The sequence below is a fragment of the Nycticebus coucang genome, chromosome 7, assembly GCF_027406575.1.
Source record: "Nycticebus coucang isolate mNycCou1 chromosome 7, mNycCou1.pri, whole genome shotgun sequence".
Classification (NCBI taxonomy): domain Eukaryota; kingdom Metazoa; phylum Chordata; class Mammalia; order Primates; family Lorisidae; genus Nycticebus; species Nycticebus coucang.
The window spans coordinates 127,753,450-127,777,064 of NC_069786.1; the positions used below are offsets into that span (position 1 = coordinate 127,753,450).

Below are 23,615 nucleotides of genomic sequence, written 5' to 3' on the forward strand. Positions count from 1 at the left end.
CTTTCTTTTCTAATTGTATGCATTTTATTTCATGCATGTGAAACTGCCATTCTGGGGGAAGTCCCCAGGTGTCCCCAGACCACAGGAGGAATCCAGGGCACAAAACTGACCAAGACCCCATGGCCTCCAAAGAGAGCAACTGGCCTCTTTTTTGTTTTTGTCTCTGTTTTTTTGAAGTAACGCACTGCATTTCTAACAGCAAATGCCTTTTGAGCCCTCTCCATGTGCCATGCATGTTCTGTGTGTTATTGCATTGACTGCTGAGGCCCTGTCCATGGCATGAAGCCATGTGTCTACAGTCACACAGTGATCTGGACTAGAGCCAGGATTCAGCCTTGACCTTTTGATCCAGTACCAGAGATTTCGCCATTCTCAGGCAGGTGCCTCCATGGCCCTGGGGAGCCCGTCCTGAATGTGCTCACCCTCTCAGGGCCACGGCCAGTAGTCTTAGAGACTCCACCATTCAGCCCACGGGAGGACACCTCGGCCTGGACAATGTACCCTCTAGTGATTTAATTTCACAATCACTAAGCAAGCTTCAGTCCTATAGGGTCACACAGGATCCCCTTCAATGTCTGAATGGACCTGACCAGAACTCCAATGTCACAGCCTCAAAGAGAAAAGAGCCTTCACCATGACAACCAGGCGTCCTGGACCCACTATTCTTGGGTGTCTCCCTACCGGTGCTGCCTCACCAGGCCTCCTTTCTCTCAGTCATTCTTCTGGTTCCTTCCACTTCCCTGACACTCTGTGGTCTCCCTGCCTCCTTCCTCCCTCTCTGGAGTAATCTCTCTTTGTCCCCCACCTGACCCTCAGATCCTCTCACTTTCTTTTTTGTTTGTTGGTTTGTTTTTTGAGACAGAGTCTCACTTTGTCACCCTGGGTAGAGTGTCGTGGTGTCATAGCTCACAGCAACCTCAAACTCTTGGACTCAAGTGATTTTCTTGCCTCGGCCTCCCAAGGAGCTGGGACTATAGTGCCCACCACGACGCCAGGCTATTTTTTAGAGAAGAGGTCTCACTCATGCTCATGCTGGTCTCAGACTCCTGAGCTCAGGCAATCCACCCACCTTGGCCTCCCAAAGTGCTGGGATTACAGGCATGAGCCACCACCCCCGGCCTGCTCCTCACACTTTCACCAAATACTTTCCTTTCCTAAGAGGAGTTTTGGTGAACAAATCATTCTCAGTGTCACTAACAACGGAGCGAGGAGGGCAGTGGGACCCAATCTGGTAATTAGGTGGGCTTTTGTTCCTGTCGTTACCTTACCTGAGACTTTCTCAGCCAGTCCTCTGTGCACCCAGCTGCAGGAGCTACTGTGCATCAGTGGAGGCCCTGAGCAAGCCCACCCCAGCCCAATAGGCTGCACGCCCTCTTCTTCCTAGCAGGTCCCCTGCACGAGCTCAAGGGATCTATGTAACTGGTAAAGGCAGAAGAAGATGCTGGAAGCCAGAGAACATGGAGCCCAGGGATTTGGACAGGCTGCGTCGCTGGTCCTGCCCTGAACAAGCTCATGACCTGGAAAGTCTCAAGGAGACATCAAAGCAAGACCCTGGGTCTGACTGTATAAAGACCCCACATCTGGGCACCAAAGTGTCTAGCTGCCTCTGCTCCTAAGACCTTCTCCATCTGGCTGCTCACTTGCATTCCTTCAGTAGACCACACGGCTTCAGACAGGCTGCCCTACTTCCTGCTTCCTGAGGACAATCACACATGCACCCACAATGACTCCTCTCAGGGCTAAGCTGGGCCCCACATGGAACCAGCCTAGTGGCTCAAGGCCCCATCTTGTGCCTGCCCACCTCTTGCGGGACTCTCGGGGGCACCACCAGGCACAAACAGCCTTCAGTGAGGCTGGCTAGCCAAGGGCAAGCCCCTCCCAGGCCTCATGCAGGACTGGTTCTCCCACAGTCTAGTATGCCGACCGTCTCATTCCCACTCGGTTTGACCCTGAATAGCTGTCACAATTGTTCAAGTTCCTTCTAGGGCTGTCTGAGGAGCCACCAGGCTGCAGCCCAGCTCAGCTTCTCCCTCTGCCCCACCACCCTCACCCCTCCCTCCAAGTCCAGTCCCAAGAGCCCAAGCCACTCCATCTCACAGGAGGCCGTTCAGGAACCTGGCACTGAGAAAGTGGCTCCAGCCACAGATAGCAGTGGCTACTGCCTGTCAGGACCACAAGTAAGAGGCTAAGAAGAGGCTGGCTAGTTTAGCATCTCTTTCCATCCCCCTACCTGAAAAGGAAGCCAAGGTTGTGAGTCCAAAGGACAAATGGAAAAAGGGCTGCAGGACAGGCAGTGGATGGAGCTGGGGGTGGGGAGAGGAGGCAGCCAGAACCTGGGGGTGGGGAGCCAGACTGCCAGAACCGGGAAGGGGCGGGCTGGTGTAGTTGTCACACGGAACCCACACAAGCACTCTGCAGAAAGGAGTCAGGCTTGGTGGAGCCAGGGCACTTGTCATGGAGGTTTTGGGAACCGTGGAATTGAGCTTCACGCCCAGAATGAATCAGACACCACTGTTCAAGGGTGTGGCCAATGTGCCCCATGGCTGTGAGTGGTGCCACTGAAACCTGGGGGATACTGTTGCCTGGACTTGGGCAGGAGCCCGGGAGCAGGAAGGAGTCCCTGTGGTGGCAGAGCTGGAGCTTCCTACAGTAAAGTTTGGTAAGCTCCAAGCAAGTCAGGGTCAGCTAGTCTGAAAGGCACTGTCTGTTAGAATCAGCTGTCTAGGTTTAGCCAGGTCTGATCAGTTTCCACGCATCTTTCCTAAGCTCTGTGTGGCCTCGGCTCCGAGACACAGTGTGAAGGAGACGCAGTGTGAAGGAGAAAGATGCACGTGTGTTTGTGCGCCCTCCTCTGCGCAGATGCGTGGCTCAAAGCCAGCACAGAGAAGAGGCAAGGTGGCAGTGTATCTCTCGGCCATTTGTGCTTAGTCATTTCTAGCACAGGCAGCCTTTTGTGTGATTGTGCGGCACCCTGAGAGGGGAGAAAGGGGGAGGCGACTCTGAGGTCTCACGAGTGAACTCAGGGCATTGGGCTTTGAAGTGACAGTGCTTCTGGTCGAAGCATTGAGGGCCACGTTTCTGTCTTCTGTCACGACTCATATCAAGGTGCCTCCTGAAGCAGCTTTGCAAGGAGGGTGCATCTTACAGGCTCCTGGCAGGGGAAGGGACACTGGGGCTTGAATGGAAGATGGGGCCGAGGGACTCCTATTTTCCACTTCAAGCTCCTGGAGTCCATCTCCACCTGCCATCCACACTCCCTCCAGGGCTGTCCATGGCTCTGTGTCCTGGGGTCACCACGGAATCGGGCCTTGCGTGGCAGAAAGTGGGAGGGGGCTTTGAGGGTAGTTTCAGGGGGTGCTTTTCCTACAAGGCACCTCTTTGTGGGCCTTTGAGTGCCCTGTCCTCCTCAGCAGTGAGGCCCTCATGACAGCCCCAGCCAGACTTTCTGTGGCCCTGGAAGGCTCCCATCCACTGTGTAGTCCCTCCTCTAGGCTAGTGGAGGCTGGTCTGCCTGTGTGGGTGGGCACCCCTATGGCTCCCCTGTGGGGTGTCTCTATCCTGACCTTGAGACTGTTCTGCACTCCAGCATCTCCTCAAACCCACATAGGTAGCTCTGCCGGACTGCTTTCCTCACTGCTCTATTACCCAAATCCCCTTTAACCTCCGTGGATCCCTACTCACCCGCTGGGCCTTAGTCATTTCTAGCACCTTTGCAATCACTGTTCATTCGCGGTAACTTGCTACAGGGTGTCATCTTACTATTCCAAATGTCCTTTGTATTCCACCGCAGCTACACACAGTTATCGTAATGACTTTCAGCTGCACAGGGTCCCCAGAAATGGGACTCAGAAGAATACAGCTGACAAATGCTGCTTGTGGACTGGCAATCTCCAAGTCAGAGCCTCTCCAGGGACAGTGAGGAATTGGGTATTGCCCTGAGGGGACATGCCCTGCATCTGAGACAGCTCCTGGGTTAGCTGGAGATGGAGAAAGGATGTCCCCAGTCAACCACAACATCCAGGCCAATAAGAATTGTGGGGAACTTGGGAGAAACGGGGGCTTAGGCCAGAGCTTAGCAGTTTGCACCTCCCAGGTTAGCAAAATTCACTTGTGAGGGGCCAGAGAACCTAGGAGAATCCCCCCGGGAGAGTCAGATTCCTTCCCTAAGTGGCCAGAGAAGGGAGGTGTCACTTGTGAAGGTCCTCTGGAGACCAGCAGGCCTCTTGTGCTGGGCCCCCAGTGTGTGCATAGGAGCCAGAGCCTCTGGAAGCAGCTCCAGTGTTCTGCTGGTGGTAGGACAACATGGCAGGAGCAGAATGGGATGGACTCTGGTGGGCATGTAGGGTCTGAGGCCCTGTTGGCATGAAAGAGGACCAAGCACCCAGGTGGACATCCAGGGGTGCAGCAATGAGGCTGTGGTCTAGTTCCTGGCCACTGGGACAGGCCAGGCTGTGTACTGAGGCAGGCCTGAGGGCCAGCTCCCTGCAGTCTTGCACTTGGTGTCCAGCGGTCCACTGAAGAAGACAGAGCTCACTAGGGACCAGCTCTTACGGGAGCCAGTAAGTGTAGCCTAAGACAAGGTCATGTAGCATCATATGAATCTATTTATTTGGCAAATCATTTTAATTACATCAGTTCTTTCCAATTAATTGTGCCGGTCTCACAAATATACATGTAACAGGTCCATCTAAGTTATTCCAGACTCGGAGTACAAATCAGGTCGCATTATGGACAAACAATAGCTGCAAATTCCACTGGCCTTTGTAGCAGGAATTTCAGCCTTTTCCACAACTAAGTTCAGGGTTCCCTGACCCTTTGGCTGCCACTTACTTCAGGAGTAGCACCTACCCTTACCCTGATGCTTGCCCTCTGCCCCTCCCATGTGGCATGGCTGGTTGCTGACCGTGGGCTGCTCAGACTCTGGACCCTCCTACAGAGCCAGCAACTGGCCTGCAGTGAGGCCCTGTGCCCACTCCTACAGACACTCAGGCCAGGCTGGGTCTCCACGGGGAGAGAGAAGAGGGCGCTCTCCCCACAGAATGTTTTGGGATGGGTAAGGGGGTCCCCAAAGCCCACACACCCATGATTATCACTTCAGGGACTTACCCCAATAGTTAACACAGCTCATGGGCCCCTCCCTATCCTTTATGTGATTCTCTCCCAGGGAGAGAATCCCCTCTCTCTCACCTGCCAAATGTAAGACAAGACTTTGAGTTTGAACACCGCTGGGGACATTCTCTTAGAAAGTCCATCTGTGCCTAAGCACTTTAATAGACACATGGACATGTGGGCACACCCCTCAGCTCTGCCAGGTGGCACAGCAACTAATGCAAAGAGAGGAATGGGAGGAGAGGTGCTCCCCCCACAGCCTCTGCCCCATCCAGCCCCAAAGGACCTGCTGTGTGCAACAGGCTGGCTCCGAGTATCATGGTGGTGTCCGTGCAGAATGGCATGCCACAGTGCAACCTGTAGTCAGGGAGAGGAGTGTCCAGGGAGGCCCTGGGCAGCTGAGCACAACCTAGCCTCTCCTCTGGGTCAGCAGAGCCTCTGATTCTGTGGCTGCTGGTTCCTGGGGGACAGGCCTGGGGGCTGGACCTGCTGGTCCTGGTCCTCTGGTCCTGGCCACATCACACCCTTTTCCACCCTTCACTGATACCTTCCTCCTCACCCTTCCCTCCAGTCACCTAGGAGGAAGCTCCAGAGTGCCACATGAGCACAGCAGCAGACAGTGGCTCCTGCCCTTCAGTAGTTCTCAGGCAGGAAGCAGCTGCTGCCCTCCTGCCCCAGTCCAGCTCCTGCCCTCCTGCCCCAGTCCACAAGGGTGTCAGGCCGTGGGCAATCACTCAACCTACCCCGCTCTCTCCTCTCCCTCCCTCTCCTCCTCCTCCCTAGGCAGGTCTGGGTTTCTGAGTTTCATCTGAATCACCCTTTTCTCCCCTCCCCGCCAGGCCTTGCACCCTCACTAAGCAGCCTTTTATCTTCCAGGTAGACATGGTTGCTTTCTTCCTTCAGACCTGCGCCTGGCTCACAGTAAGTCTCACTTACTACTCATCCCACTCACACTGTCATCATGAAAAACCACCCCACAATTTATCCTTCTAATAATTTCACTCTCTGGAGCAGCTGAGTCATAGGAAGGCTTCAGTTGTCACCGCATGCTCCTTCTAGACCGTTAGAGAAGCCCATCCCAGCGGTGACTCCCTTGTTTACCAAAGAGCTGCCAAGAGCCCCTGTGTCCTTCCCAAGCCCCTCTGTGCCTGGCTGCATCATTCTCTCCCTCTCAGTGACCAGGAAGACACAGCTCCATGGGCAGTGACACCAGTGCCAGCGGCCCCGCCAGGGCCCAGGTGAGCAAGACAAACTAAGTCTAATAAACATCTGCCCGATCTGTTGGAGATAGGAAGCCAGTCTCATCTAGGACTCTCCCCTTTCCCAGCGTGGCCCCCTGCCTCTCCTAGCCCTTGGCCAGCACTAACACTCTTCCTGGTGGACACCCCAGTGGCAACCCTTGGCCCAGTCCACTTCCAACCCTTGGACAGTCTTCCCCTTCCCCAGGCGTATCCTGTCCCCTCATGGCTCTGGGTGTCACCAATGCCCCATCAGTTCTCTGAAGCCTTCTCGTGAACACAGGAAGCTTTGACTGGCCTCCTGTGCCTTTCTGAGGCCCGTAGGAAATGGGGCTATCCACCTGCACTTGCCCACCCCAACCCCTTCACTTCCTGTCGTCTTGGTGAGGTTGTTGACCAACAGAGCCCTAGAAGGGATCAGAAAATGCATGTCTGCTCATTCCCGGGATCTCCAGACTAAATTGGGGCTTGATCCATGCTACCACTCCATCTCTGCCCAAGACACCCTCCACCATAACTGCCTCTCTTGATTCCCTCCTCCCACTCATCTCTCTTTTTCTCTATTTCCAGAATCTTCTAGTCTAATAGAAGGATAGGTATTGCTGGGAAGCAGCCTTGTTCAGATGGTCTCATTCCTGTTCTCAATTCTTTTGCCTGATAATTTTTGGCCTTAGCAATCAAGAATTCACCTGGTTCTGGACCTCTCTTCAGAGGTCCCTAAACAGCATGATGTATGTCAAGCTATCTGGGCCTTGAGGAAAGGTCTTTTAGGGTATAATAGACAAAGCTGGCACTCAGTGAGGGCCTACCAGTGAATGCAGCACAGATCGGCCCACTACATCAACCCCCCCCCCACTAGAATTGGGGACTGGGGTTTCCCCACTCTAAGCAGGGTATCTTTCCCTTAGCCCCGGGTGAGCGTGGTGTCCTGGAGGACCAGCTGGACCCTGGAAGGCCGGTGGGCCATGACGTCCATGCGGAATTCTTTGATGACAAAGTAGTAGCAGAAGACATCCAAGCAGCAGTTGATGTTGGAGAAGCACATGGACAACTGCAAGAACAAGCTGATGCTCTGCCTGGCCCTGCACTCCACGATCATGCCGTTCCTCACCAGGAACTGCAGGAGTAAGCCCAGGTGGACCGGGAGAAAGGAGATCACAAAGACGGCCAGGCTGGCCGCGATCGTCCAGATGCAGGCTCTCTGCTGCACCCAATCCTGCGTATGGTCCCGACGGCCCAGCAGAATGTGAATGCTCCTGCAGGAGCAGAAGCCCATGATGACCATGGGGAGGAGGAAGCCAAACACCTCGACGGGCAGGAAAACCTTGGCGCTCCAGGTACCATCAGACATGTTGTGGAAGCACGTGTACCTTTCCACTTTCCTGTGGAAGCTGTAGATAGGGATGCTCCCGGCCCACACCAGGACCCAGATGGTGCAACAGATCCCGAAGATCTTCCTGGGGGACCGGAGGTGGCTGACCAGGAGCGGGTACTGGATGGCCAGGAACCTGTCAAGGCTGATGAAGCAGATGGTGAAGACGCTGCCGTACATGCTGACAAAGTAGAGGCACTCCACCAGGGTGCAAAGGGAAGGGAAGGGCGGCCGCACCTGGGACAGGACCACCTTGAACGGGAGGGAGAGCACCAACAGCAGGTCAAAGACTGCCAGATTGATCATGTAGATGGAGGTAGCAGCGTAATCGGGCCACCGCTTCTTCAGGATGGTGCTGAAGCCGCGGATGGCCAGCAGGTTGAGGAGCAGGCCCAGGACGAAGGTGGGGATGTGGACGGCCAGCTGCAGGGTCCTCATCAGCTCATCCACGTCGCTGAATGAGCAGTTGCTGCCTGTTTCTGGCTCACTCATGTTCCTTCCTACAACACCAGCAACAGATCAGAGAGGGCTCCTCTTACTCTCTGGGAGTGATGGGTTCAGATGACCTGACATAACCACAGCTACACTTTGTATACACTGTATATCATTCCAGACTCATTCTCTCACTCTCTTTCTATACACACTTTTTTCTTTTACAAAAGTGAAACCACACTGTGCATGGACATCTGTCCCTCTTTTTCAATCAGAATTTCTTCTGTCGAAAGAAGTAACAGCATGAACCCTGACCCAAACTAGTTCAAGCAGAGAGAGAATTTTACACATTGGAAGACATGGAAATGAGGGTAGGGCTAACTTCAGGAGCAGCTTGATCAGGGTTTCAAAAGCTGTTTCAAGGACTCAGCTTCTCTTTATACCTGTCCCTTCCCCTCCCCTTCTCCAGCTAGTTTTTTAAGGTTGAATAGAGTTGACTTTAGCTATGAGTAGTCACCACATTCCCTAGGACACAGTGATTGGCTCATTCATTGGTTCAACGGTGGACATTTGACTCACCCAGAGACAACAAAAAGCAATAAAATCCTTGCCTGGGTTTCCGGGCAGGAGGTGGAGCTCTATCTGTGGGAATTGAAGTTAGGAAGACACAGGAGTTGCTGCAGCCTCTTACTACCTATCTCCAAAAGGAAACCAGACAAAAATAGAGAGATGCAGAAAAAAAAGGGCATTCCCAGAGGGAATGAAGTGGGGGGCTGAGGGCTCCACAGGGCAGGTAGAAAATTAGAACTGGCCTCAGGGACAGGAGGTGTGGTTGCTCAGAGATGGGGGTCTGAGGCAGACCTTGGCCAATTGGAGGGGTGAGGGGGTGCTGCACTTGGCATTGGGGGAGGGGTTCTGTATCAAGGTAGGTGGCCCTGGTGTAGGTCAAAACCAGGAGGTCAACCCAGGACTCCAGAGACAGTGCTGCTGTAAAGAGAATTCAAATAGAAACCAACTTCCCCCTCTCCCCACTCCCTGCCTCTGCCTCCTTCCCTCTTCCCTCCTTTCTCACCCACTTCCCTTAAGTGAGGTTGAGTGACTGGTGTCCTGGACAGTGGCTGGTCCCAGACACTGAATATGCTCAGGGGCACTGCAGGAAAAGGTCGTCCGTCCACGCCTGGCCTCTTCCCTGACCGCCCCCCAGCAGGCAGCCAGCAGCAGGTTCTGCCATTTACCCTGCTTCTCTCTCAGGAAGAGTTTTTCACCAGAGAATCCTGCACTGGGAACCAAGGCAGCTGTTTTTTCACTTCATTTCTTTTTTTAGCTGATGTTATTATACTATTTTTTTTAATTGAAGAAATATTCTATGCACTCAATAAGATTTTCAAATAGCACAAAAGAGCGTATAGAGAGAAGTCAGCCTCCACTGTACCCAAGGGCCTCAGTTGTTCTTTCCAGAGGCAACCATGATTAAAAGTCTCTTGCATACTTTTCCCAGACATTTTCCAAGTATATACATACACGCACATGCATACATGTAGACATATGTATGACTTCTTTAAAATTTGAAAAATATTATACCTGCAGCTCTCTCCCTTGCTCAACAATGTTCCTTGGAAATTGTTCCACATCAGCATACGTGAGTGAGTGACTGTCTCTTCCACAATGCAGCTTCATTGCACTGTGGCCATAAAGTTCGTGTGCAATTTTAAGTTGTACACTATTTTCAATTGCACTTGACCTTTATGGCCACTATGTTCTCTAACCCGTTTAGTGGCCCGTCGATAAAACAGATAAACAATGAAAGACAGAAAATTCCATGTTAACATTCCTGTCTCCTTTCTTCGCTACACAGCTACTGCTAACAGAATTCTCATTCTGCTATTGCTTCTTATCACTACAGCTCGTGTGGGAGCCTGTGGGGAAAAAAGATTTGGGTATTTTTAAGATGCTGTATGGAATACCAGTCTCAAACCCTCTCTACCCCATAATGAAAAAGAAAGCATATGTATATAACATACATATAGAGACACACATATACATACATGTATATTCATACATTTCGGTGGATAATTCTAGATATACATTGAGCACTATCGTCTATCTTTTCAAAGATTCTATGCATTGCTTTGTGTTAACTATTCTTATGGGTTATGTCACAAGAGGTCTAGGGCAACATACTTCCTCATCCTGAACTCAGGCCTCAGATGTACCTGCTCCTAACAAATGCTCGGAATAAATGCAAGCTGGCAAGTTGCCTCGTCCTCACTGAATAGGCTAAAATGGCCACAAGCCCATTCTAAAAAAATGGCCAGAATAACCTGAAACCAACAAGATAAATTTCAAAAATGATGAGAATAGCTCGAGTCTAGTCTACATGAAAAATACTGCAACACCAAAGAGGAGGACAAAACTGAGACGTCGTCTTTGAAACCAGAAACAGCAAAAAAAGAAAGAATCACAAAATAAGAGCAAATAGCAGTTGATGTTTAGAGAGATCCAATGAGACTGCCAAATAGAAACTTAGGGATCTATTTGGGTTGGGTCACACTCAGGCAGACTCTGTGGTGAATCCATCGTGTTGCTGGTGGTTCAAAGACTAGCACTAAAGTGACCAAGAAAGATAGTCAATGATACTCAATAACTAACGCAAACCCAAATTATGGCCAAATGGGGGATGCTGAGACATGTGTGAGTTGACAGTTGCAGGTGCATGTATGGAAAATAGACATCATCTGGCTAAGAGTATTTTCCCATCGAACTATCCCCAAAGTCACATTTCAATTACTGACAAACTGCAAATGGAAATCTCTCACATGGTAATCTTTGAAGCTAGAGAAAGCCCTCCATGGATGAGCAAAAAGAAATTTTTTTTTCATTATTATTATTATTTTTTTATTGTTGGGGATTCATTGAGGGTACAATAAGCCAGGTTACACTGATTGCAATTGTTAGGTAAAGTCCCTCTTGCAATCATGTCTTGCCCCCATAGAGTGTGACACACCAAGGCCCCACCCCCCTCCCTCCGTCCCTCTTTCTGCTTCCCCCCCATAACCTTAATTGTCATTAATTGTCCTCATATCAAAATTGAGTACATAGGATTCATGCTTCTCCATTCTTGTGATGCTTTACTAAGAATAATGTCTTCCACTTCCATCCAGGTTAATATGAAGGATGTAAAGTCTCCATTTTTTTTTTTTTTTTTTTTGTAGAGACAGAGTCTCACTTTATGGCCCTCGGTAGAGTGCCGTGGCCTCGCACAGCTCACAGCAACCTCCAACTCCTGGGCTTAAGCAATTCTCTTGCCTCAGCCTCCCGAGCAGCTGGGACTACAGGCGCCCGCTACAACGCCCGGCTATTTTTTGGTTGCAGTTTGGCCGGGGCTGGGTTTGAACCTGCCACCCTCGGTATATGGGGCTGGCGCCTTACCGACTGAGCCACAGGCGCCACCCAAGTCTCCATTTTTTTTTAATGGCTGAATAGTATTCCATGGTATACATATACCACAGCTTGTTAATCCATTCCTGCGTTGGTGGGCATTTAGGCTGTTTCCACATTTTGGCGATTGTAAATTGAGCTGCTATAAACAGTCTAGTACAAGTGTCCTTATGATAAAAGGATTTTTTTCCTTCTGGGTAGATGCCCAGTAATGGGATTGCAGGATCAAATGGGAGGTCTAGCTTGAGTGCTTTGAGGTTTCTCCATACTTCCTTCCAGAAAGGTTATACTAGTTTGCAGTCCCACCAGCAGTGTAAAAATGTTCCCTTCTCTCCACATCCACGCCAGCATCTGCAGTTTTGAGATTTCGTGATGTGGGCCATTCTCACTGGGGTTAGATGATATCTCAGGGTTGTTTTGATTTGCATTTCTCTAATATATAGAGATGATGAACATTTTTTCATGTGTTTGTTAGCCATTCGTCTGTCATCTTTAGAGAAAGTTCTATTCATGTCTCTTGCCCATTGATATATGGGATTGTTGGCTTTTTTCATGTGGATTAATTTGAGTTCTCTATAGATCCTAGTTATCAAGCTTTTGCCTGATTGAAAATATGCAAATATCCTTTCCCATTGTGTAGGTTGTCTCTTTGCTTTGGTTATTGCCTCCTTAGCTGAACAGAAGCTTTTCAGTTTAATGAAGTCCCATTTGTTTATTTTTGTTGTTGTTGCAATTGCCATGGCAGTCTTCTTCATGAAGTCTTTCCCCAGGCCAATATCTTCCAGTGTTTTTCCTATGCTTTCTTGGAGGATTTTTATTGTTTCATGCCTTACATTTAAGTCCTTTATCCATCTTGAATCAATTTTTGTGAGTGGGGAAAGGTGTGGGTCCAGTTTCAATCTTTTACATGTAGACATCCAGTTCTCCCAACACCATTTATTGAATAGGGAGTCTTTCCCCCAAGGTATGTTCTTGTTTGGTTTATCGAAGATTAGGTGGTTGTAAGATGTTAGTTTCATTTCTTGGTTTTCAATTCGATTCCAAGTGTCTATGTCTCTGTTTTTCTGCCAGTACCATCCTGTCTTGACCACTATGGCTTTGTAGCACAAACTAAAATCTGGTATGCTGATGCCCCCAGCTTTATTTTTATTACTAAGAACTGCCTTAGCTATACAGGTTTTTTTCCGGTTCCATACAAAACGCAGAATCATTTTTTCCAAATCTTGAAAGTACGATTTGGTACTTTGATAGGAATGGCGTTGAATAGGTAGATTGCTTTGGGAAGTATAGACATTTTAACAATGTTGATTCTTCCCATCCATGAGCATGGTATGTTCTTCCATTTGTTAATATCCTCTGCTATTTCCTTTCTGAGGATTTCATAGTTTTCTTTATAGAGGTCCTTCACCTCCTTCGTTAGGTATATTCCTAGGTATTTCATTTTCTTTGAGACTATGATGAAGGGAGTTGTGTCCTTAATTAGCTTCTCATCTTGACTGTTATTGGTGTATACAAAGGCTACTGACTTGTGGACATTGATTTTATATCCTGAAACATTACTGTATTTTTTGATGACTTCTAGGAGTCTTGTGGTTGAGTCTTTGGGGTTCTCTAAGTATAAGATCATGTCGTCAGCAAAGAAGGAGAGTTTGACCTCCTCTGCTCCCATTTGGATTCCCTTTATTTCTTTGTCTTGCCTAATTGGATTGGCTAGAACTTCCAGCACTATGTTGAATAGTAAAGGTGACAGAGGACAACCTTGTCTGGTTCCAGTTCTAAGAGGAAAAGCTTTCAGTTTTGCTCCATTTAGTAAAATATTGGCTGTGGGTTTGTCATAGATAGCTTCAATCAGTTTTAGAAATGTGCCACCTATGCCTATACTCTTCAGTGTTCTAATTAGAAAAGGATTCTGGATTTTATCAAATGCTTTTTCTGCATCTATTGAGAGGATCATGTGATCTTTATTTTTGCCTCTGTTAATATGGTGGATAACATTTATGGACTTCTGTATGTTAAACCAGCCTTGCATCCCTGGGATGAAGCCAACTTGATCATGATGAATGACTTTTTTGATGATAAGCTGTAATCTATTGGCTAGGATTTTGTTGAGAATTTTTGCATCTATATTCATCAGTGAGATTGGCCTGAAATTCTCCTTTTTGTTTGGGTCTTTTCCTGGTTTTGGTATCAGGTTGATATTTGCTTCATAGAATGTGTTGGGGAAGATTCCTTCTTCCTCAATTTTTTGGAATAATTTCTGCAGTACAGGAATAAGCTCTTCCTTGAAAGTTTGATAGAATTCTGGAGTGAAGCCATCTGGACCAGGGCATTTTTTGGTTGGAAGATTTTTTATTGTTTCTTTGATCTCAGTGCTTGAAATTGGTCTGTTCAGGAGCTCTATTTCTTCCTGGCTGAGTCTAGGGAGAGGGTGTGATTCCAAATATTTATCCATTTCCTTCACATTGTCAAATTTCTGGGCATAGAGTTTCTGGTAGTATTCAGAGATGATCTCTTGTATCTCTGTGGGATCAGTTGTTATTTCCCCTTTATCATTTCTGATTGAGGTTACTAGAGATTTTACTTTTCTATTCCTCGTTAGTCTGGCCAATGGTTTATCTATTTTATTTATTTTTTCAAAAAACCAACTCCTTGTTTCATTCATTTTCTGAATGATTCTTTTGTTTTCAATTTCATTGATCTCTGATTTGATTTTGGATATTTCTTTTCTTCTACTGAGTTTAGGCTTAGATTGTTCTTCTTTTTCCAATTCCATAAGATCTCTTGTGAGATTGTTGATGTGCTCTCTTTCTGTTTTTCGAATGTAGGCATCTAAAGCGATGAATTTTCCTCTCAAAACTGCTTTTGCAGTATCCCACAGGTTTTGGTAGCTTGTGTCTTCATTGTTGTTATGCTCAAGGAAGTTAATGATTTCCTGTTTTATTTCTTCCTGCACCCATCTGTTATTCAACAGAAGATTGTTTAATTTCCATGCCTTTGGGTGGGGTCGAGCATTTTTGTTAGAGTTGAGTTCCACCTTTAGTGCCTTATGGTCTGAGAAGATACAAGGTAAAATTTCAATTCTTTTGATTCTGTTGATATTTGTTTTGTGTCCCAGGATATGATTAATTTTGGAGAATGTTCCATGGGGTGATGAGAAGAATGTATATTCTTTATCTTTGGGGTGGAGTGTTCTATATGCGTCTATCAAGCACAGTTGTTCTAGGGTCTCATTTAAATCTCTTATATCTTTGTTTAATTTCTGTTTAGAGGATCTGTCCAGCTCTGTAAGAGGAGTGTTAAAGTCCCCTGTTATGATGGTATTATCAGATATCATATTGCTCAGACTGAGTAAGGTCTGCTTCAAGAATCTGGGAGCATTGAAATTGGGTGCATAAATATTTAGAATTGAAATGTCTTCTTGTTGTATTTTTCCCTTGACCAATATAAAGTGACCATCTTTGTCTTTTTTGACTTTAGTTGCTTTAAATCCACATGTATCTGAAAATAAGATTGCAACTCCTCTTTTCTTCTGAATTCCATTTGCCTGAAAAATTGTCTTCCAACCCTTGACTCAGAGCTTTAATTTGTCTTTTGAAGCCAGGTGTGTTTCTTGCAGACAGCAAATGGATGGCTTGTGTTTTTTAATCCAGTCAGCCAATCTATGTCTCTTCATTGGGGAATTCAAGCCATTAACATTTATTGAGATAATTGATAAGTGTGGTAGTATTCTATTCGTCTTATTTTGTGAGAGTCCATTGCTTAGTTTTATCTTTTGCATCACTGTGGAGGTTAGGTTCTGTCCTTTAATTTCTGAGTTCTTACTTGAGCAAAAAGAAATTAGACTGAAAAAACACTTCCTGCTAAGGGCAGAAAGAGCAGAGAATCTGAAAACTTAAGCTTCTGAATTCCTCTGAAAGTCCAAAGAAATCACCTTTTGAAAATTCTTTAAAAAAACCCAGGAACTTCACTGGAAAAAGATTAAAAGGTATAAATGCATTCCAGACTGCAGCAGGAGATAAAACAGTCATCCCTCTCAAAGAAGGAGTGCTAATAAAAGCCAGTGCACTTGGGAGTGGGGGCTGGCAAGCTGCCCACATGTGCCCAGGGTTGTGGGGCCCTTGGCAGCTCCAGTTCCGGCCAACCCAAGTGTGGTGGTTGGGTGAGAGGCTGAGTCCCACCAAGTTCCTACAGAAGCAAATACTAAGACAGCGTGGGGTATCTAAGAGATTGATTAAGGGAAGCTCCAGGGAAGGCTGAAGGACAGTGGGAATAGGAGGAGACAGGGAGCACCTCAGGCCACTGTGGGTCTGACCCTATGGAAGGAAAAAGGGAAGGATGGGTCTGCACTTCAGATGGGAGTGCAGACCTGAGAACATGTTAGCCAGGCCACTGGGCATCCCTGAGCAAAGGGTGCATGTCCGAGAATCCCACAGTGGTAGAATTGCCCAGACTAGGAATTCTGCTGGTTGGTCACAGGCTAGGAGCAGCCGAAGGACAGTGTGAAAGTTACTGTCTGGGATGTGTGGGCTCTGGAAAAAAAATTGCCGCAAAGTTTTGGACTTCCAAGAAATAACGACAGAGAAGAACGCAGGACAGAGACATGAAGGTAGAAACGCTTGGAGCCGAGCACTGAGAGCAGGCTGTGGAAAGAGACTAAAATGATGATGAATATAGGAATGGATTTCAAATCCAAAGGAAAAAAAGTAGTTAACAAGGTGACCCTCGCTCTTGAAAACAGCCAAGATGTAATACTGAAGATAAGAATGGTCCTGGGTGCCAGGTACTAATGAGAGGATGTAATAGTACCTGGGAACTGTCACTACTATTCCATTAAGGGGAATTGAAAGTCATTGTTCTGTCAATTTGATAATTACAGAAATGTGAATCTAAGATATTTTGAAAACCTTAAAGTAACTAATGACTACTAAAAACGGGGGCTGGGCATGGTGGCTCACATCTCTAAATCCAGCACCTATGGAGGCTGATCAAGAATGGTAAGAACTGGGTGATACCCGTGGCTCAAAGGGGTAGGGTGCTGGCCCCATATGCTGGAGGTGGCAGGTTCAGGCCCAGCCCCGGCCAAAAACTGCAAAAAAAAAAAAAGAATAGCAAAAACTTTTTGGATTAGTTGTTTTAAAAAAAATTCACAGGATACACCCAAAACTATTTTCAGAAATAAATAGTGGCTTTATTTTATTTTTAAAAGAAATTTAAGTAGATGAATTGAGCATTCAACTTAATCACTTAGAAAGAAAAGAATAAAAGAAGTCTTAGGGAAACCAGGAAAAAACTTATAAAGATAAAAGAAATAAATGAGATAGAAAAGAGGAAATACCAGAATCATTACATTTAATAAATGAGAACTTGAGGATGAAAACAATAAACTGAATGCATCTATATCTCTAACAACTGATCAAAAAAAAAAAAAGACTCAAATGGTCACAACTAGAAAGAAGAAAGGTGTTAAGCTTAGCTGGAGAGGAGAGCAAAAATTCCAAGAAACTTCCTTATCACTTGTATGCTGATCCGTTTAAAAGCTTAATGTAGTTGTTGTTTGGGAAACAAAACATATTTTAGCACAATCGCTGAAAATGTTGTTGACACAAGAAGTAAACTGATTACACCATAACTATAAAAGAAACTGAGAATGTTATTGAAGAATTACTCTTGAAACAAGCTCTAGTTTACTTCAAATTTTCAAGGAACAGATAACTCCTATATTCTACAAATATTTTAGAACATAAGGTAATATTAATGAATTTCTACTGTTAAACTAACTTACTCAAATACCAAAATGTGACAAGTATTACACAAAAGAGAAAAACTATTGAGCACATATTCTTATAAATACATACACAAGCATCCTAATTAAAATATCAGGAAGAATTCAGTATGTTAAAAATACAAATCACCATGACCAAATCAGATTTATTAATACTATAGAAATGTAAGATAGTTTCAGTGTTAGGAAGTTTATTAATATTATATATCACATCATTAAAGTAAAAGTGAAAAGTCATCTGAGTGTATCAATAGAAGGAATAGAAGGTTCTTCTTACACATGATAAAGAGAAGTTGCTCACACCAATGGCAACTATGTATTTAATGGTAAAATAATAAAGACATTCTTGTTGAAATCAATGATACCCAAAACTCCCACACAATGTACAAGACTTTTAACAGAAATGAGAATAAAGGAGGTATTCTAAAAAATCAGTAATGCAAAGGGAAGGCTTAAGACTACCAGTGAACAATTTGGAGGGAAAAACCAACTTAGAATTCTCATCTAACACCACATCTCAAAAGAAATTTCAAATTCATTAAGGAACAAATTTTAAAGAAATCAAACAATAAAAAACTAGATGAATATTCATTATATAGACAAACTACAAAACCACTGCAAGGAAAAGCTCTTTGTCAACTTAGAATGACTGGAAAGCAAAAGAGACAGCGCCCGTAGCTCCGTGGGTTTGGCGCTAGCCACATACACCAAGGCTCTCAGATTTCAGCCCACCCTGGGCCTGCTAAACAGCAATGACAACTGCAACCAAAAAATAGCTGGGCGTTGTGGCGGGCGCCTGTAGTCCCAGCTACTTGGGAGGCTGAGGCAAGAGAATCATTTAAGCCCAGGAGTTTAAGGTTAATGTGAGCTGTGATGCCACCGCACTCTACCCAGGGTGACATAGTGAGACTCTGTCTCAAAAAAAAAAAGAACGAAAAAAAAGTAAAGTAAAAGAAACAGAAAATAAATAGGACAGGTTTGACTGTAAAAAAAATCAAAAATTTATTTTTGTTAATAAAATCTTAACATCTAATAATATACTGGAAGAAACAAAATGCAAATATATACTAGGTAAATGATTCCTTTTGTGCGAGGTGTACGTAAAAACAAATAATATCAAGATGAACAAGCAAAGAAGAAAGGCAGTTTCCGGAACAGGACTGATAAAGAGATACACTTTTTGCTTATCTAATTTAACGGAAAAGCAGGCAAGTGTCTTATAAAACAGTCTACTGATATGTGCTGGTTGATATATGCTGGTGAGTATACAAACTAGTGCACAATCTTTGGGATTTGACAACTTGTAAGTCATAAAAATTGCATTAGTCTTTCATCTGGCGACTCTGAGAACTTATCTTAAATAAATTATGCAAAAGAGAAAAAATTGTGTACAGAAATATCTCTGCTTTGGCACTTTTTTTTTTCTAACAGTGAAAAAGTACACACACTTCTAAATACCAACAAGAGGTTAACTTCACTATGGTAAATTTACTCAATGGAAAATTTTTCTGTCTTACTGTTATGTTTATGCTGACTGTGTTAAGTAAAAAACCCACAAACTACAGAACTATATATTCAGACTGCGGCTAAAAAAAAGAAAAACCCCACGCACAGAGAAAAAAAAAACCTAGAAAAAATTTCCATATACCAAACAGGGGTTGCATTCTAGCAGTTAGATGGAGAATGATGTTTAAGTCTTTTTTCTTTATATCTCTTTTTGGATGTATTTTTTAATTAATTAATGATAATAATAAAACAACTTCAGCTCTTTTCTTAAAGGTTATATTAAATGCTGAGGGCGGGGCAAGGAGACCAATTAGAATAGCTTTTGATTTTCCCTTACATATCGGAGAAGGAAAGTGTGGTCTAGGTGTGTGTGTGTTTGAGGCACCGCAGTTATGAGGTTTACACAAAATTAAAAGAAATGCATTAAACTAACCAAAGCCCAGCTGATGAGGCAGAATCTTGCCAGGACAGAGATGAGCATCGCAAGCTGTAGCATCTGAGACACTTCGGAAGCATGAAGTGACAGCAGTTGAATCAAGAAAGAAAGCAGATCCCACCAGAAAACAATAACCAGAATTCAATTCATGATTTTTAAAAATTAATTAAAAAAAAAGTTCCATCATCCATAGGTCAGCCTCACATCATACAAACTAGTGGTAACATACGGGGTAAAGAATCATAAAAGGGACTCAGTGCCAGCTCACCCATGAAGACAGGGTGAAGGGAAGGGAAGAGATTTAAAATTTAATTTCCTCCAAATTTGTTGAGTTATTAATAGAAACAAAACTTAAATATTTCCCAAATTGGATATTTAGGTTAAATTACCTTATCTATTTTAAAGGGACAAAAGAAAAAGAAAATTCACAACAGAATGTGAAAATGAAAAAACCACAATGTTTCAATATGGAAGGCAACCCCGCAGAGGTTTATATGAGTATTCTAAACAATTATTAGCCCTCTATATTAATCTATTAAAACCAACCATCCATTAACAAAAACCAGAATCCAATTATCTTGCACAGACAACAAAGGGTATAGACAAAATAAAATGATAACATAATTCCTAGTTTATCAGGCACATAGTCTGCTAGAAATGAAGGGAAGGTGATAAAGCAAACATTTTTTAGTAGAAAGAATTGAGAAAGCAACACAAACCCTCCACAATGGTGAAAGTTTCAACAAATAATAAAAACATAAAAGGCTCAATTTATGTTCCAATGAGCATAGCATAGAAGTACATAATGGAAACGTACCTGGAATGCAAAAGAAACAAGGGGAAATGGAAATATCTCCCTTCTTCGAGTATTATCGATCAATTAGACAGAGAAATTAGAGCTCTGAACAGCCCAATTAATAAAGTAGACTAGCAAATCAGGAAGGAGAACTAAATTGTAAATCAAGGAAATATACTCTATTTAGAAGACTAAAAGGGTCTTTCACAAAATTTATCCCATTCCTGAGTCAAGGCAAGTCCTCAAAGACAAAGGCGATTTTATGCTCCTTGTTCTCAGACCACCAGGAAAACGGGTATTCGTTGGTTCTAGCCACTTAGCTGCAGCGCCATGGTATGAATAATATGTATTGGACATTTCTGTGAATTCCTTTACACGGGCTCTTAGGTGAAGTGTGAGTCAGAGATAAAAATCAGAAATGCATTGCTGAAGTACTGGAAAGAAACAATATTCATACGCAAAACCCAGATGGGAATTCCTAAGTGTTCTTGTAAACAGGAAAAAGAAATGGTGTGAACTAAGCCTACACTCAGAGAACCCAGAAGAGAAACGGGGGCCACAGTGGCTCTGACCCCCCTGGGACTGGGGGCTGTCTGTCTGCAGGGCTGCATGGAAAGGGGCTGGAGAGCCACAGCACAGAAGCTGTAGAAAGGCCTAGAAGCGCTCACAATCTGTAGAAGGAGACACAACAGCACCCTCCAATGCTCAAGACAGGTGTTGCAGAAAGCAGACCTACCTGACTGTGCAGTGAGCTCTCTGTCACCAGAGGTGTGCAAACAAAGGCCAGGAGAACTGCCCAGCTAGAATACTGTAGAGAGAATTCACACATACAGCTATGTCCTACTGGAAGGTGCTTTTGTTTGTTTTTTTAACCCTGAAGTAGACTCTTCTTTCAATATATGACTGTTTCCTAATGTTTAATGAAAAGGAGAAAAAATACCTCACATGTGAAAAGGGACAGGGCTGTGAGTCCAGAGGCTTGGGTTCCCCTCCTGGCTTCCTCTGCTTATGGGGCTCTGTCTCAGTTCTCCCATCCCTCAGGCCCTGCTCAGCCCTGGGATGAGCCTGGCCTCACTGTGATTCTGCAGTTGCCAGTGCCCCCATGTCACCTCCAACTGCCCTCATCTTCAAGAATCCAGCATCCACTTGTGGCAGCCCTGAGGCCACATCCGCACAGACAGCGCCCCAAAACCTGGCACTGTGGCTTAATACCAAACCATCCTTTCTTCCCTCTGTGGCCTGGATTTTCCAAAGAACACAGGCAGCAGGAAGAACACAACCTCAAAGAGGTTTACAATCTAAGAAACAAGGTTCCCATCTCACCCAGCTGCCAAACTGCCACCTGTGCAGAGTGCCACAGTGTGAGCCACCTCAGAGATGGCAGAGCTAGAACTTGAGACAGCCAAGCTGGTACAGCCTCAGGGACGTATCTAAGGATGGGGACGCTCCGCTGGACCAGTGTCTTCTCATCTTGTTTCCTTGTCTGAAATCTCAGCCTCCTCAGGGTCACTGTGCTGAATGCCACGGTGAGACTGCAAAGGCCCGCCTGGGTGCAGTTGTCTATCACTCCCACCAGTGTGAGTAAATTCATCAATCTGTGCCCGAGCTGGGCATTTGGGGCCGCGATGCAAGAAGGAACATGACGCAGCAGGGACAGCACACGGACACCGTCTCCCTGATGCCAGAATTTTGCTGGAGCTTAGTAGGGTTTGAGTGGGGCTGGGAGAGTGCAGAGCCAGCTTGGGGACTTGAGACATGGCCATGGTGTGCTCAGTGCTCTATGGAGGGGACTCACACACTCCTGGGAAGTTGTTCTAATTATGCTCGCTTTGCAGATGAGAATGGTGAGGCCTGGAGACACCAACAGTCTATTCTGGGTCAACCAGGCCGGGTGGGCGTCTAACTGGAGCTCATATTATGAGTCTCCCCTTCCTCTGCCCCCCCCTTTTCTGGCCCCCAGCAGCATCACCAGCAAGGGTACCTGGGAGACCCAGGAGCTTCCCAGCCCCCTCACTCTGCCCATGCCTGGCTCCACTTACCAACCCCTCAGCTGCTTAGACTCTTCCTCTGGTACTAAAGTCCCACCCTTCATCCAAACGCCACTTCCCTGATTCATCTGCATGAGCTGGTGTGGTCCCCCCACTGCACTCAAGTGAGGGCCACTAAGTGTCACCTGTGTACTACAGAGAAGTGTGTCCCTTCAGCAACCCCAGGACAAGGACCGTATTTCCTTCACCTTTATACCGCACATAAAATCTACAGCCCACAACCACAAAATCATCCCTTGGAAGAAGAGGAATGAAGGAACCAATGACTATCAGCCTGGTCTGCTGCAGCTCCACAGTGTCCAGTGTCCCCTTGGGGGCTGGGACAACCACTCAGACCAGAGGAGACCCAAGCCTTCCACACAGCTGTGGGCAGCACTTTTCGCACCCTCATCCCTTCATTTGGGAAGCACAGAATGTTCAGGGCTTTGAATGTTGCCATGTCTTCCCCTCAGTCTCTCCAAGAGACTTTTGATTAGGGATCCAGAAGGGTGGCATCAGAGCTTGCCAGGTGCTTACTAGCACGTCAGCACTCTGGGTCAGTTACTGCCCTGAAAAGCCCCATAAGGAAGAAACCATTTCTGCCCCCTTCCCCAGAGAGGTAAACTGAGGCTAAGGAAATTCCATAGCTGGTAAGCAACTGGCGTGGGATCCCAAGCACATTCCCAGCCTGCCCTAGCACCTTGCTCAGGGGCTGCAGGATGGTTCCTGAAAGTCTGTAATCTGGGGCACTTGGTGATTTCCCAACAAGATTCTGGGGAATCAGGCAGTGGGCCCAGCGGAGGGTGGTGGCACGCAAGCCAAGTCCGCTAGGGAAGCCTCCCGGGCTGCCTATAATGAGGTTTCCCCACCCCAACAAGATGCTGTCACCTTGACTCAGATCAGGAGGAAGTTGAGGGTTCTAAGAAAAGTGTCACCCATAATCAGGGACAAACCAGGTCGGCCTCCTGCTGCTCCTGTCATGGAAGCTGCTGGGAGCTGCCTCTGCCCTCCCACCCCACTGAGTTGGGCAGGTCTGGTCAGAGTGCATGCCCCTTAAGCCCTGCTGTCCTCAGGAAAGTCACCTGCAGTCCACAAGGGCAAGGTCAGGTTAGAGTCCCTGTGCCACAGTTTCTCTAAATGGCCTGGAGGCTGTTACCTGTTGGTGATCTAGAGCAGCTGAGTGAGCTGTGAGATGTCATTTCTCCTCCAGGTCTGGCCGCCAGCTTTGCTCTGGGGAGAGTCACTTCCCTTGCCTGGGTCTCAACTTCCTCGCCAGTAAAACAGAGGGTGGGGCCAGATGCTCTTCAAGTGGCTCCAGCATCAGCCCACCTGACTACCGGCTCTTCCTCTCTGGTCCAGAGAGGAGCCTGGGGGGAGGGTCCCTCCCTTCTAAGTGAAATAATAGTGTTGGGCGTAGGGAGCTTATTTCCAGAAAGAGGGTCTATACTCTGTGCCCTCTTGAAGGACTCACACACTCAG

The 23,615-nt window shown here is 46.2% G+C and overlaps 1 protein-coding gene and 1 long non-coding RNA gene across 2 annotated transcripts; one reads left to right on the plus strand and one right to left on the minus strand.

The window, feature by feature from the left end:
• The first annotated feature begins 2,429 nt into the window (after positions 1-2,429).
• LOC128589615 (uncharacterized) lies at positions 2,430-7,335 on the plus strand. Its single transcript, XR_008381110.1, has 3 exons — positions 2,430-2,659; positions 5,986-6,030; positions 7,256-7,335. It is a non-coding gene; the product is annotated as an uncharacterized LOC128589615 (long non-coding RNA).
• Positions 7,242-23,323, minus strand: GPR55 (G protein-coupled receptor 55). The gene is made up of 2 exons (XM_053596300.1): positions 23,293-23,323; positions 7,242-8,219 (listed from the first exon to the last, which is right to left on the minus strand). Exon 2 carries the CDS (start codon positions 8,209-8,211, stop codon positions 7,252-7,254), a length of 960 nt encoding a protein of 319 aa, XP_053452275.1. The 5' UTR covers positions 8,212-8,219; positions 23,293-23,323; the 3' UTR covers positions 7,242-7,251.
• Positions 23,324-23,615: the final 292 nt, after the last annotated feature.